The sequence below is a fragment of the Lolium perenne genome, chromosome 1, assembly GCF_019359855.2.
Source record: "Lolium perenne isolate Kyuss_39 chromosome 1, Kyuss_2.0, whole genome shotgun sequence".
Lineage (NCBI taxonomy): Eukaryota > Viridiplantae > Streptophyta > Magnoliopsida > Poales > Poaceae > Lolium > Lolium perenne.
In genome coordinates, this window is record NC_067244.2 from 227,908,901 (window position 1) to 227,923,504 (window position 14,604).

Here is a 14,604-nt window from a genome sequence, read left to right on the forward strand (position 1 = left end):
AAAAGAAGCTACATAATATGTTAAATAAAAATATAAGCAATGAAGAAATGGATTAAAGATATTAAGAGTGTGTACATTTTTTTTACCGACTGTGTCGAAATCAGTAGCTCATAATTCCCTCTCTTCCTTTCTCTATCCCCCAATTCTTCACCGCCGTTGTGTCCTCCGTATCCATGGCACGACAGTTAATCCATTCAGCTAGCTGATTGCAAGTATACGTACGCGTAGGACCCTGCTATTTCTTCCTAGCTCCGCACGCATGTTTCGCCGCTCGTTGCCGCCTCTGTTGCGCGCACACAGCCGGCTCACTGATTCCTGCCGCTGGCCGCAAATTTTGTTTTAAGCCTGAACTTGCTGAAGTCCCTGTTGGTCCTGATGGTAAACACAGTGCCTGACTCGATTTCACATGTTGCAGTGATCTTCTTTTGAGTCAGCCCACCTCAGATCCCTCACGCTCGGTAAGTAGCAGGTGGCCGAGGTCGAGGAGCAGGCACGCATCTTGCTTGCAGCCCCATGGACGTGTGTTGTCTCGAAGTAGAGTTTGTATACGAATTTGCCTCTCGTATACTTCTGATTTTCCAATGCAAAAAGGCCTCATCTCTCGTCTAGCCATCCCTACTGTGAGAGTTAAGTCATGCATCAATTTAATTCAGAAGATGCAAATTATTGAGCAGATGGAATTTGAATTCAAAATCAGAAGCACGAGTGCACGACACATCGATTTCAAGATGCAGAATCGCAGACCTAGGAGATAGAGTTCAGTGGCGCTGGGAGGGAGTCCTGGACAGACTTCCCTCGGCCGGTGTCGATGCCGCTGTTGCGGCCACCCGCTCATCTCCTTCCCGGCAGCGGCATCTCTTCCTTTCCCGGAGCCGAGGGAGTCCTCGAAGACGGCGAGACGCGCGCGGGTCTTGGATTCCGGCGGCGGCGCCACTCTCGCGCGAATCAGAGTGCCTTTCTTGATGCGTGTCGAATCGCTAATTCGCGTGCCTGATATCTTGAAGGCTTCCACTCCATCTCAGCAGATCCTGGCCCGGCTAATTCCACCCGATGTTCCTCCACTGAACTACTGAAGGGGTCGGCAATCGTCTTCCTCGCCCCATGCAGGCAGCTGTGTCAAAGCTATCTTGTCTGAATTATACAGAGTCCTCTCTCGACCTGCGCCGCCGGCAGCCGCGCTGCACGACATGTACTTTTGTCCCTCACGCGCTTAGGCCAGATGTGCATCCTTCCTTCGGCTCCTCGCATGCATGCGGCGCCATTGTTTCTGTCCATATGAGCTCGCCACCACACAATCCTCACACATCTTGCTTAGCATGACAGACTCGATTTCTCATCAGATCTTTGGCTGCTTGTTGATATCCAAATAATCTAGGTATATAAACTGGTGAGACTCCCTTTAATTAAGCGGTATGGGACTAATCTGAGCGGGGCAGTTGGTAGCACGCACAGATCGTTAATCAGGGTGGTCGGATGGTTTTCTTGGGCCAGCTGCACACTACGTAGCCCATTACCGTGGGAGGGTGGACCAGTTCGGAGGTGGAAGCAGCACAGCGACGCGGGACGAGGAATAACGAATCGTTATTTTGATGGCATTGGTGCGTAATATGTGTTTTGGTGGGAGGGCAAAACGGTCTCAAAAAAAACGTTGACGAAACTTTTGGCAGAAACCTTAGCTCATTTATTATTAGGTATAGATATAGATATAGTCTTTGACCAAACTAGTGAAACCATTTGGTTGATGTCCTAACTTGTTGCGAGATGGATGGTTTCCAAAAGTTTCAAACTTAATGTCCGGCTCAAATGTTGCGGCAAATAGATGAGGCCCATCTCACATTTGCTCGCATAATAAAAAACCATTACTTCCGGATGGGTTGTGCCAAGGTTCTAAATATGGATACCAGGTTCATATCGGTTTGTCTTATGCATACCGGATATCGTATGATATGTAGTTTTATTGAAGAAAACTGTATGAACCTTTTCCATTACTCTTGTTCAAAACTTGTCGGTATAAAAGGATGAGAGATGTCAGTGATGAGCATGACACATATATGATTCCAAGTTTATTAACTTTTCAATTCATAAATAAAGTATAAAGCCTCATGAACCATTAGTCTAATATTAGAAGTTAAGTTATATATGTGTATTTACGTGGCATTGTGTATGAATTGCATAATTTAATGAAGTCAGAAATACCAAATTCAATTTCCAACTTTTTTTGGAAAAATCATTGTCATTTACATATTGGTCTATATATTCGCACATATCTGGTCAAATGTTGGTGGATACATTGGTCTATATCAGGTGAAATGTTTGAGGGAGAGAGATTTATGAAATGATATGGTAAATCGGGTGAAATACCGGTCATACCGGGTTTTTTTTAAGGCGTGAGCACAATTTTCATCGTTCCAATCATAAATAGAAAAAAATAAGTGCATTCTTATATATCCCTCAACTTACAAAGAGTAAATATACACTTATATACACACATAAGTACAATATAGTCCCCAAATCTTTCAGGGATAGACCTCGATGATTGACCGGAACCCTAGAACTGGTATAATATTGTAACCGCTATACCCAGCATCTAGGAATATCTTGCTCCACTCTTGCTCATCTCGCTCAATGCCATTGATAAACATGATGTAAAGATCGAGCAAGGCATGCACCTCTTTGTGCTTCTTGTCTGGTGGTCCTGCTCCGACCACTATGTCGATGATTATCACTTTTCCTCCCGCCTCTCTTGGAGGGATAGCTTCCCGACAACTCTTCAGTATTTTGACACACTTCTCATCATCCCAGTCATGAAGAACCGACTAAAGACAAACAAGAGGGCTAGAAATAAAATGTATGTAGATTTAATATTGAAGATAGGCAAAGTTCTTATATGATTTGCTTGAGCAGATAGTATTCTTTTTCTTATTCAATGCCGGCGCTTGTGTAGCGGGTGGAGCTAGAGCATTTCGAGCTACAACAGATAAAACTCACCCCACCTCTCTTCCGAGCCCCCTACTCGGCCTACTCCTTGCTATGGCTTTATCCCGGAAACTACAAGTGTAGATCGAGTTGGGTTTTTTGAAGAAAAAAAATCAAAATCTGCAGTTTAAAGTTCAAAATAATCTGAAAAAAGATCAAGATGTCGACAATGTTGTGTTCTACCACCATGTGCAGCCCCAAATATAAGGTATTTCGAGTTAAATTTTGCACGCGCATAGATCACAGCATTGTCTACATTAATATTTTTTTAGATTTTTTTAAATTTCGAAAAAAAAAAGAGCTTGAGCTACAAAAATCTACACGCGGTTTTATCCTTCGTACTATCTGATATCTCGCGGCAAGTGCTACATGAGAATAGGGGATTGCTCGCCTGGGCGCGCGCATCTTTCTTGTCGAAAGAGGACGTACCTTGATGAAGGCAGCGTTCGCCGGTGGAACGCTCTGAAACATGTCGCCGGCGACGTACTTAACGTTGGTGCCTACCGGCGCGTTGCTAACGACGTGCTCAAGATCCAGCACGCTGCATTCGACATGCGGGAATGCCTCTGAGATGACTTGCGCCGCTGCACCGAGGCCCCCGCCGATGTCGACCAGGGAGCTCAACCCACGGAAAACGTCGCCGGCCTCCCTAACAGCGATGTCCATGATGAAGCGGCTGTCCGAGACCATGGCGCTGTTGACGAGCACGTCTAGCGCCGCGTCGTGCCCGGCCATCTCCCACAAGGCCTTGCCGTGCGTGTGCTCGAAGAAGGAGGGGTCCGGCAGCGCGTGCTGGAACCACTCGCCGATCCCGAGGAAGGGGGTGACGAGGACAGGGTTCAGCACGAAGGCCATGATGGAGGCCGAGTTCTGCGAGCCCACGAGGAGCCGGGACAGCGGCGTCAGAGCGTACAGGGGCTCGCCGCCTCCGCCGTCCGGCTGGATGGTGAAGACGCTTGATAGAGTGAGCACGCGCATGAGACGGCGCAGGCATTGAATCTTGGAGGGGTGCAGCGTGACCCTGGCGACTATCTGGGAGAGGGTGGCGGAGCCGCCGTGGTGGTGGATGGCGTCGGCGAGACAAAGGTCTAACGCGGACTTGATGGCCATGGACTTGATGTAGGAGAAGGAGGTTCTCCAGAGCTCGTGCTCGGCGTCAAGCAAGGCCTTGTCGGTGCTCTGGCCGGTGAGCGCCATGGTCAATGCAGCTGCCTGGTTCTGCTTCGGTGTGTTTTGGTAGATGCACAGAGAGAACCAGACGTTTTGGCTCTCTATATATAGCTTCAAACTTGACGATCTCGATCTATCCCTCCATCCTAATTAAGGATTCTGATTCATCATAGCGTTCATTGTCGAGAGGTTCTCTCTTTCGTCATCATCTAATGAGCTGATTATGTTTTTTTTTCGAAATGGGGATTGAGCTGATTATATGTGGGCAAATGAGTTTCTCCCGTGGTTTAACTCCGTTTTTTTTTTTTGTTTCATTCATTGCAGTTAAAAAATTGAAAATTCATAAGCTAAAAAGGAGTCTGAAATATTCTTGACTGCGTTTGACTTGCTAATTTTCTTAAGAAAAGGGTGTATCCTGCCATCACGGTTCTCACGTGGTTTCTAACCAAACGAGAAGTATTCGGCATAGTTTGGAATCATAGCCATCAGCATGAAAATGCTTAAAAGGAACAAAATTGATGAGATACCCAATAACCAATCTTGTACTAGCAGTTGGGTCATACCAACAATAACCTTTTGGCACTCGTGCTCCACGCGGTGGGTCATATATCACTATCTCCAGATGTTCTAGTCATGACACAGATCCAAAGACTATTTAGGATGATTATGAAGCTGCGCCATTAGAGAGACCACGAGAACCAAATAATTGCAATAGCCAAACGAAAATCATTTTGCTTACACCATGATGTCTTATGGCCCAAAGCCAATCAATGCATAATTAACAAATTTCGTCAAGCATTTGGATAGGCTGTGATGCAAAATTTACCAAGATATATAGTTGTGGGGATCCATGAAGAGGGGATTGAATATGAAAAGCCAATCTACAACTTGCGCTAGTTTCATTCTACTAATTTAGTTGCACTATTACAATGGAGCACAGCAATAATTGTTCTCGTTTCCTTCTTTAATAGTTTCTTCCTTTTTTAGTACAGGAAGATTCATATTCAATTCAACCACAAGGGCTGCTCTTTGTCTTCAGTGATCCAGCTGTCTAGTTATGCTAAAACGGACGTTTCTACAACAAAAATGTGTCTAGATACATCTATATTAACATCAAGTAATATGAATCGGAGGGCGAATCGGAGGGCTACGTACTGACAAAAAATATATCCAGGTTGGTGTCACTAATCTTCTTGTCCACACACAGACGATGTATTACTTTTGGGCAAAACACATCTATAACTGTATATAATGGCGCCGAATCAACAGAGGAAAAAATGGCAAGTGCTAAAGCAGACATGAATGGATTACAATAATCCTACACTTATGGACGTGCTAGCGTTACGGGAACCATACGGACAAATGTGTGGCTTGTTGATTGGTTCTGTTTCGATTCGGTGCTGAAAAATCGGGCCATGTTCTGATCCTTTCCCCTACTGTTGTGAGCCCGTAAGTGTTGTCCGAAGGTGTAGCATTTTTTAATGGATTATATATGCTGGCAGGGAACCACAGAATTTCTTTTAAACAACAAACAGACATCGCACAGATCCAAAAATTATTTAGGATTATGAAGTTGTGTCAGGAGAGTCCAGGAGAATCAAGTAATCTAATAATCAAACGAAAATCATTTCCCTTTCACCATGATGTCCTATGGCCCAAAGCATTTGGGATATAAATAACAAATTTCCTCAAGCATTTGGATAGGCTGTTGGAAATCATTTTTTAACAATATCCAGACACAGAAATCTTTGCCCTTGTCATGCAAAACTTACTGAGATATATAGTTTTCGGGATCCATGAAGCAGAATTGAGTGTGAAAACACGATCTTCAAATTTCACTAGTTGCATTCATTCCGGGAAAGCCATGGAAATATTTTTTGTTTTATTTCCTTCTTTTTCATTATTAGTTTTTATTTTTAACAGATGCAGATTCATATTCAATTCAATCATGAGGGCATTAGTGATTCTCCATGGAAGAAAGGCATGTCCAGTCATACCTGCTGGTAACTGTTACGATGTTGCGTCGGAGACGATGAACTTGGCTTGTCCACCGTGGTGTCATGTTGAGCACCTGGAATAAGCAGTGCTGACACTGCGGGTCCACTGGCCTCTAACTTCCTGTGTTCTCTGGTACAAGATCGGAATAATCTCCAGGAGGAAGTGCTGAGACCCCAGATTGGTAGTGCTGCTCTTTGTCTTCAGTACCCCAGGTACTTGGTTCAGTTACCAAACATACTGACACAAAACATATCCAGATTAGTGTAACTAGGTTGGTGCATGAACAATTTACATGTAAACTTCCCCGGCATAAAGTCCAAAACTTCCAAAAGAGACACTGAACAATGGTTGTGCTTTGGTCATTTATGTTGAAATTTGGTGAGTGGGTGGAATCTAGAAAATTACAATTATTCAGAATGACACACTGGATAACCTACAACAACAATTTAAACAGAACAGACTGCAGATGCAACTTACAAATGAATCCACGCACATGTGTGTGCTATTAATTTGGAAGAAAGACGAGTATAACATAAATTAAGCCACTGCTAAACAACACACTAATGGATTATATATGCTGGCGGCAACCTCAATAATTTCATTAATCAACAAACAGACATGTAATCCTAAGCATAGTTCACAATAATCTAAACACCTTGAAATTAATAATGCATAGTACATCAACACACAGAAGTACCAATGCTGATTAATGAGAGGGGTCACTGAAACATAGACATCTTAATGTTATTTATTATCTTCATGACCAAAATATACACCAACTGTAGATGGTAGTTTACATATAACCATTACTGGAACAGATTCTATATAACCTGCTACACATATCTGTGTTGCAGTAAAGCAGCTAACTTCTTGATCACAAGGACTCACACCTCGCAAAATACAATACCGTAGTACACTTATTCATCACACCAAGCCACAGGCATGCAACAGGGCAGCACATAGGCTGGTCATGCCGTTTTTTGAATATACAATACCGATTACCACGTAATTTTGCACTGAGTGTTCAAGGGTAGAGCTCAATAACAGATCTAACGCCCAGCACTGATATGATTTTGTACTCACTGAACCCAGATTCCATGAATATCTTCTTCCACTCGAATTCCTCACGCTCGATTCCCTCTAGATACATGATAAAGAGATCAAAGAAAACCTGTGTCTCTCTTGTAACAATCTCATTTGGCCCAGATCCAACCACCATATCAACGATTATCACCTTCCCACCAGCATCTCTGGGAGGGATAGCTTCCTTGCATTTCTTTAGTATCTTGACACAATCTTCATCGCCCCAATCATGAAAAATCCACTAAGATGTACAGCAGGAAATATAAATCTTATCATTAGTCCCCATAATACTTTGTTGTTTTTTTGTCAAAAAAAAACAGTGAACATTAATACTTCAGTAGATACGTATATGCTGCTAAATACACGAACTTATGACATTCTTGTAAAATGAGGATGTGTCCTAAGGGAAGAATATGAGTCTAAAAGGTGTACCTTCAGGAAAAGAGCATTCGCGGGTGGAATGTACACGAACATCGCCAGAAATAAATGGCACATGGTCATCAGTAGGAGCATCTGCAACCACGTGAGGGAGATCCAACACGGTGCATTTTATTTGAGGGAATGCGTTCGCAATTGCCCTAGCTGCTCCGCCGTGGCCTCCAGCGACATCAATAAGCGAGGTTATGCCAACAAATACATCACCGCACTCCCTCAAGATGATATCCATGAGAAAGTTACTATCAGAAACCATTGCATTATTGATTAACTGGTTGTAAGTTTCATCCTGGTCAGCCATCTCCCAAAAGGTAATGCCGTGAGCCTTTTTGAACATGGATGCAGAGTGCTCATCCAGGAACCATGACTTCATGCCAAAGAAAGGGGTAATGACAGTTGAATCAAGCATCAAAGACAGAATGGGAAATAAGTTTGATTTAACTTCATCGCTAACAAGGAGGCATGTGGTTGGGGTAAGTCCATAAACAGCCTCCTTGTCTGCGGAGGCTGATTCATGGACAACAAAGATGCCCGATACGGTGAGCACACGCATGAGTCGTCGTAAGCGGGGAAGCTTGGACGGATGGAGCCCGATCGCTATGGCTAACTCAGAAGGGGTCATAGCCCCTCCATGGTGTTGGATGGTGTTAGGGATTTGCAGTTCCATTGCACATTTGAGTGCCATGGACTTGACAAATCCCAATGCATGGTGCCAAAGGTCAACCTGAGCCTGGAGCAAATCTTGAGTGCTATGCTTGCTTTGGGTGGATGCCATTTTTGCTGAACTTGCTTTCTTTGGCTATGGGTGGATTGGACAAATGCTGGGTGGTCTATATATACACAAATTCAGCCTGCTAAGGCACAAGGTAGGGCCATGGGTAATGAGTTATTATTTAAGAATGGTAAGACATTTACGTGCCAAGACTGTATCAAGGTATTTGAGATAAACATAGTTATGCATTGATTGCAGTGGCACTATACATAATTCTACATGGAAGGCAGTGATTAATGTGAACATTAGCTATCAGTTTATTGCTGATTGACAGAAAGTTTGTGAAATGAGATTTTTTTCATGTTTAGTTCCACTTCATTTTCAAACATTTCACTTGAGTTCCACTTCTTTTAAATTCAAATATCAGGCCGTACTGTTGAATTTGTTCATTTTAGACACTGGAAGTGGAAAACACATTTCTTCTACACCTAATGAAATGGTTAAACATATTTTCCTGTGTAAACATCTAAACTCAAAAAAATGAATCACTTAGCAGGAAATTTCATTCCATGGGGCAATACCAAAATTCCACATCTTAAGAAATAAAATAATTCTGCAAGCAAGATATTGATTTATGAGATACACCTATGTCACATGATCAACCCACGATTATCACGCCCATGATATAAAACACTTTCTGATAGTATTCGTATCGGTGACATCACGCTGTCTACTTCTTGCCTCATGGGAGGCCGTACAGTTAGTTCTTTGTAAATGAGTATCTAGCAGTGCTGCTTGACACAGGCAGAAGTGTATGAACCAATTTCAGATTTGGCCGTCGATTCAGCAACCTTTTGCATAAAAAATACTTGCAGACACAGGTTCAGGTGTCCAGTTCAGCCAAACAAAAATATGGACACTGGTGTATGCAATATACAGTCAAAGTGGTCTCCAAAGATTGAACAAAATTCTGAAGTGTCGGGCAAAGAAAACATAAAACAAAATACAGATACCGCACTTATATTCAGTAAGTCGAGCATGGGAGGCGGTCCATGAAATGAGCTAGAGAACCAACAATTTCGCCAAACACTTGTGAACTGAATTGAGAACACATATTTCCGCAGTAGGAGTGTAGGACTAGGGTCACCGAAACGTCCACTCATGCACGTCGTCGGAATCAAACCTAGAGCAGTATAAGATGTAAATTTTATCCTCTGGGGCATACTACCAATTTCCACATCTTAAGAAATGGAATAATTCTGAAAACATGCATTCTTTTTGTGATATACTTACATCGGCACACCGCTGTCTTTATCACATGGTCAAGGCACGATTCTCACGCCCCAAATATAAAACACTTTCTAACAGTATTAGTTTCTGTGACATCAAGCTGTCTACTTCTTCCCTATTGGGGGCCATACACTTTGTTCATTAGTTTCGTTAGCAGTGTTACCCGGAGACGGACAGAAGTGAATCGGAATCCGAACTGGGTGCTACTTCAGGTGTCTAGTTCGACAAAGAATTGACACGGGTGAATTTATAGGCAATTCTTGGCCTCTGAAAATTGCCCCAGATTCTGAAGCGTCGAACAGAGAAATCATAGTATAAGAAATCGCGTTCCGGACTTATTTCACGTCGAGTTTCGGAAGCGACCCATTTCGCCTATACGTTTGTGAACTAAATTCAGAAAACATATTCAGACAGTAGGAAGAGGGCGACCAAAATTTTCTACTCACGCACGCCGTAGAGACCAAATCTAGAGCAGTAGAAGGTGGAATCATTTAATCGAGCAAGCGCTTACGGCGAAATGCGGGACGCGGTGTGGCAGCTCCTCCGCCGCGGGTCACTCACGGCTCTGCTGTTCATAGCCTCGCGCGTCTTGCCGCCGCCGCTGCCGAACCTAGTGACTGGGGACGAGGATGCGCCACCTGACGCGGGGTTGGCTTGGCTGCTGGTGTTCCGGCGATATGTGGAGGTCCGACCGGAGTTTGGGAGGGAGCGGAGGAGTACCCCGCTGGCTGGGCATGATGCACATTCACCCGTATTCACAAGCAGAGCACGGACTGGGGATGGCGGCTGAGCTGTCGGTGCTAGATTGGACACGGGGAGAGTAATCGGCAGAGAGAGGGAGAGATACTGGGGTTAGAAGAGGTTGAGAGATACGGGAGGAAGAAGGATATGACATGTGGGCCCCATTCTCAGGGAGATTTTTTTTCTTATTTTTTGAAAAACGAATTCTAGGTTTTTTCCATTGTTTTGAGGGTATTCTAGGTTTTCCAAAAACAGCCAAAAAAATCCTAAACGGTCCGACCCGTTTCATAAATGTGGACCATACCATGCCACGTATGTTTGCGGGGGTGGGTTAATGGCGGATGGCGGTGGCAAGGAACGACATGTCATATATTTTCTGATTCAAAAATTGTGGTTTTCCTTTTCGGATTTTGTATTTTAGAAAGTAAAACTATATCATATAGAAATGGGGTAGAAATGTTCTAAAAAATCCAGTCACACATATATAACATTATTTGGGAGCATGCCATCGAACTTTTACTTGACTTGTTATATAGGAAATGTAGATTAGTCAAGTAATATAGTATCTCCCCCATAAAAAATTACTCCTTTTTTTGTTTCATAATATTAGATGTTATTACGACGGAGCAAGTAATATTGTATCATTACCCCACCAAAAAAGTTTAGGATCATTAGATTTATTCAAAAACAAAATCCATAATATGTAGTCACATAATTTTTTGGCAGCATTATCCTCTACAGGGATATCTCATTAGGCAATAGAAAGAACAAGAGAGCGCTCCTGCCACCGGCGCTGGAGAGCGTTATCCTCGATAGGGAAATCTCGTCCTGGCGGCAAGAAGGAAGAACAAAATAGCGCTCGTATGGTTGAACACATTGTCCCATGACCCAACTCGTTGGCATGGCAATGAAAACTGCCGATGCTGCAGCGGTTCTCGGGGGGTAAATCTCACCCGACATGAAAGCATAATGAAGCACTCGTACTGTTAAAAAAACAAGATTCCAGTAAGTTGACACCGTTCATACAGGCAGATTCATACTTCGATTCAGGGGGGACGTGAGGTCATACCTACCGGCAAGTGATAACTCTTACGTCATCATGTGACAGTAACATCAGACACTGGCTCTAGAAGCTTGTGAGGCCTGGCAGTGGTGGCTCGAACTCTTTGGACCCCACCCCACGGTCACCACATTTAACAACTCACTCTAGAAGCTTCGGCCGGACAGGGTGTTTGAGCTGATCGTCGAGGACCTTCATGCTTGGAGAGCAGCTGGTTGCATTGTAAACATTTAAGGGGTGCCTGAGGCTGTACTGAACTACTTCTTGGGGTTTTAGAGTGCCGGTGGTCTTCTTGTTTGTTTTCCCCTTTTCAGCTACCTCAGCCTGAGTGTGTATCAAGAATTTTGTACCTCCTTTTTTTGCTATCTTAATGAAGTTCAGCCTCAGGCCCTTCGAATGAACTAGCTTTGTGCACCATGTTGCCCATGTTAAGCACCTGAAACCAGAAGTACTGACACTGCGAGTCCCTTGGTTCCTATGTTCTCCAGCAGAACATCAGAATAATCTCCAGTAGGAAATGGTGAGACCAGAGATATGCTACTCCCTCCGGCCCGTTTTAGTTGACACGACCGACTTTACTCGTGGAGTACTTTTTGTCTGCGCTAGCGGTGTGGCTGCCAAACATACTGAGAGAAAAATATATCACACTTGCTAAGGATGCGGATAACTTCACAGTTGCCGCATGACCAGTTGTAAACTTCCAAAACTGACTTATGTGATGCAGAGAGGACTGAACAATGGTCGTGTGTTGGTCCAGTTAAGCTGAAATGTGGTGGCTCAGCGGGAGTCCAAAAAGGTACAATTATACAGGATACAATCACACTGAAGAATTAATAACAACAATTTGAAAAGAACATGAGTATGCAATTTACTAGTGGATCCATGTACTAATTTTCGAGAAAATCTTGTGTAGCTGCATATATAAAAAGAGAGTGAGCACTAAAACATCGACATGACATCTTAATATTATTTATTATCTCATTAAAAAGGCTGTAGACACTGCACAGTAGTTCATATCTAAACACTACCATAACAGATTATATGTAACGAGATCTGCTTCACACATTTTTGTTATATAGTAAGAAAGCTAATTTACTGATCACAAAGATTTAGACCTCATAAAAAATTTATGGCGTACCGTCGGTGTAAATTCTTCTCATTTATAAAAATAAAGGGTACAAAGAATACATCAATTAATCACACTAAGCCACAGGCTTGCAACAAGGAAGCACACCTGCTGTTCATGCTAGTTTGTGAAAATACAATACCAATTGACACGTAATTTTTCATGGTGTTCAAGGGTAGAGCTCAATAACAGATCTAACACCCAGAACTGACATGATCTTGAAGTCGCTGAACCCAGCTTCCATAAATATCTTTTTCCACTCGAATTCCTCTCGCTCTCTCCCCTCAAAACACATCATAAAGAGGTCAAAGGAAACTTGTGTGTCTCTTGTAACAATCGCATTTGGCCCAGAACCAACCACCATATCTACAATTATCACCTTCCCGCCAGCATCTCTTGGAGGGATAGCTTCCTTGCATTTTTTCAATAACTGGACACAGTCTTCATCTCCCCAATCATGAAAATTTGACTAAGATATACAGCATAAATGAATATATTACTATTGGTCCCTGTAATATTGGTTTAAGGAAAGAAGAAAATTCAAAGAGTGTACCTTCAGGAAAAGAGCGTGTGCTGGTGGAATGTACTTAAACATATCGCCGGAAATAAACAGCACATGGTCATCAGTAGGTGCCTCTGTAACAACATGAGGGAGATCCAGCACGGTACATTTTATTTGCGGGAATTCTTTCGCAATTGCCCTGGCAGCTCCACCGTGGCCTCCAGCAACATCAATAAGCGAATATGCCAAGAAATACATCACCACACTCCCTCAATATGACATCCATGAGAAAGTTAGTGTCAGAAACCATGGCGTTATTGATTAGCTGGTTGTAAGTATCATCCTGGTTAGCCATCTCCCAAATGTTAAGGCCATGAGCCTTTTTGAACAGGGACGTGGAACACTCGTCGAGGAACCATGAGTGCATGCCAAGGAAAGGGGAAATGACACTTGAATCAAGAATCAAAGACAGAATGGGAAATAAGTTTGATTTAACTTCATCGTTAACAAGGAGGCGTGTGGTTGGCGTAAGCTCATAAACAACCTCCTTGTCTCGTGAAGCTGCTTCATGGATAGCAAAGATGCCTGATACGGTGAGCACACGCATGAGTCTTCGTAAGCGGGGAAGCTTACAAGGATGGAGCCCAATCTTTGTGGCCAACTCTGAAAGGGCCATAGACCCACCATGGCCTTGGATGGTGCTAGGAATTTGCAGTTCCATTGCACATTTGAGTGCCATGGGCTTGACAAATCCCAAGGCATGGTGCCAAAGGTCAACTTGAGCCTGGAGCAATTCCTGAGAGCTAGGTTTGTCTTGGGTAGGCGCCATTATTGTTGAGCTTATTTTTCTTCGGTTGTGTGCGGATTGGAATCATGTTGGCTGGTCTATTTATATGCAAACACTAGCCTTAAAGGCACAAGGTAGTACCATGGATAATTAGTTATTCAAGGATGGTGAGACGTTTATGTGGCAGAGAATTGTGTCAAGGCATTTGAGATAAACTTGGCTATGCATATTTTTTCGAACTAAATTATAGTATTCTTTAATTACAGTAACCATATACATTTTTTCATGGCAGAAAATAGGTTCAGTTAGTCATATCAAATATTTGTGCAACAAAGATATTTTCATGTTTATCTACACTCCTTTTTCAAAATTTCACTGGAGTAGCACTACTTTCAGATTTACATACAGGTCCTACTCTCAAATTGTTATATTAGGCAGAGGGATATATGTTTTTGCCACACATAATGAATGGTTGTACAGTTTTAAATATCTATAACAACAACAACAACAACCAAGCCTTTCAGTCCCAAACAAGTTGGGGTAGGCTAGAGTTGAAACCCATAAGATCTCGAAGCCAAGTCATGGTTCCGGAACGTGGATAGCTAACTTCCACGCACCCCTATCCATGGCTAAATCTTTGTCGATATTCCAAACCTTCAGGTCTCTCTTAACGGACTCCTCCCATGTCAAGTTTGGTCTACCACGACCCCTCTTAACATTCTCA

The 14,604-nt window shown here is 43.1% G+C and overlaps 1 protein-coding gene and 2 pseudogenes across 1 annotated transcript; all 3 read right to left on the reverse strand.

Annotated features, from left to right (window-relative positions):
• Window positions 1–2,419: 2,419 nt before the first annotated feature.
• On the reverse strand, window positions 2,420–4,276 carry LOC127327135 (O-methyltransferase ZRP4). Its single transcript, XM_051353919.2, has 2 exons — window positions 3,406–4,276; window positions 2,420–2,816 (listed from the first exon to the last, which is right to left on the reverse strand). Exons 1-2 carry the CDS (start codon window positions 4,171–4,173, stop codon window positions 2,517–2,519), a joined length of 1,068 nt encoding a protein of 355 aa, XP_051209879.1. The 5' UTR covers window positions 4,174–4,276; the 3' UTR covers window positions 2,420–2,516.
• Window positions 4,277–7,025: 2,749 nt separating this feature from the next.
• LOC127327119 (acetylserotonin O-methyltransferase 1-like) lies at window positions 7,026–8,536 on the reverse strand (annotated as a pseudogene).
• Window positions 8,537–12,654: 4,118 nt separating this feature from the next.
• On the reverse strand, window positions 12,655–14,321 carry LOC127327126 (acetylserotonin O-methyltransferase 1-like; annotated as a pseudogene).
• Window positions 14,322–14,604: the final 283 nt, after the last annotated feature.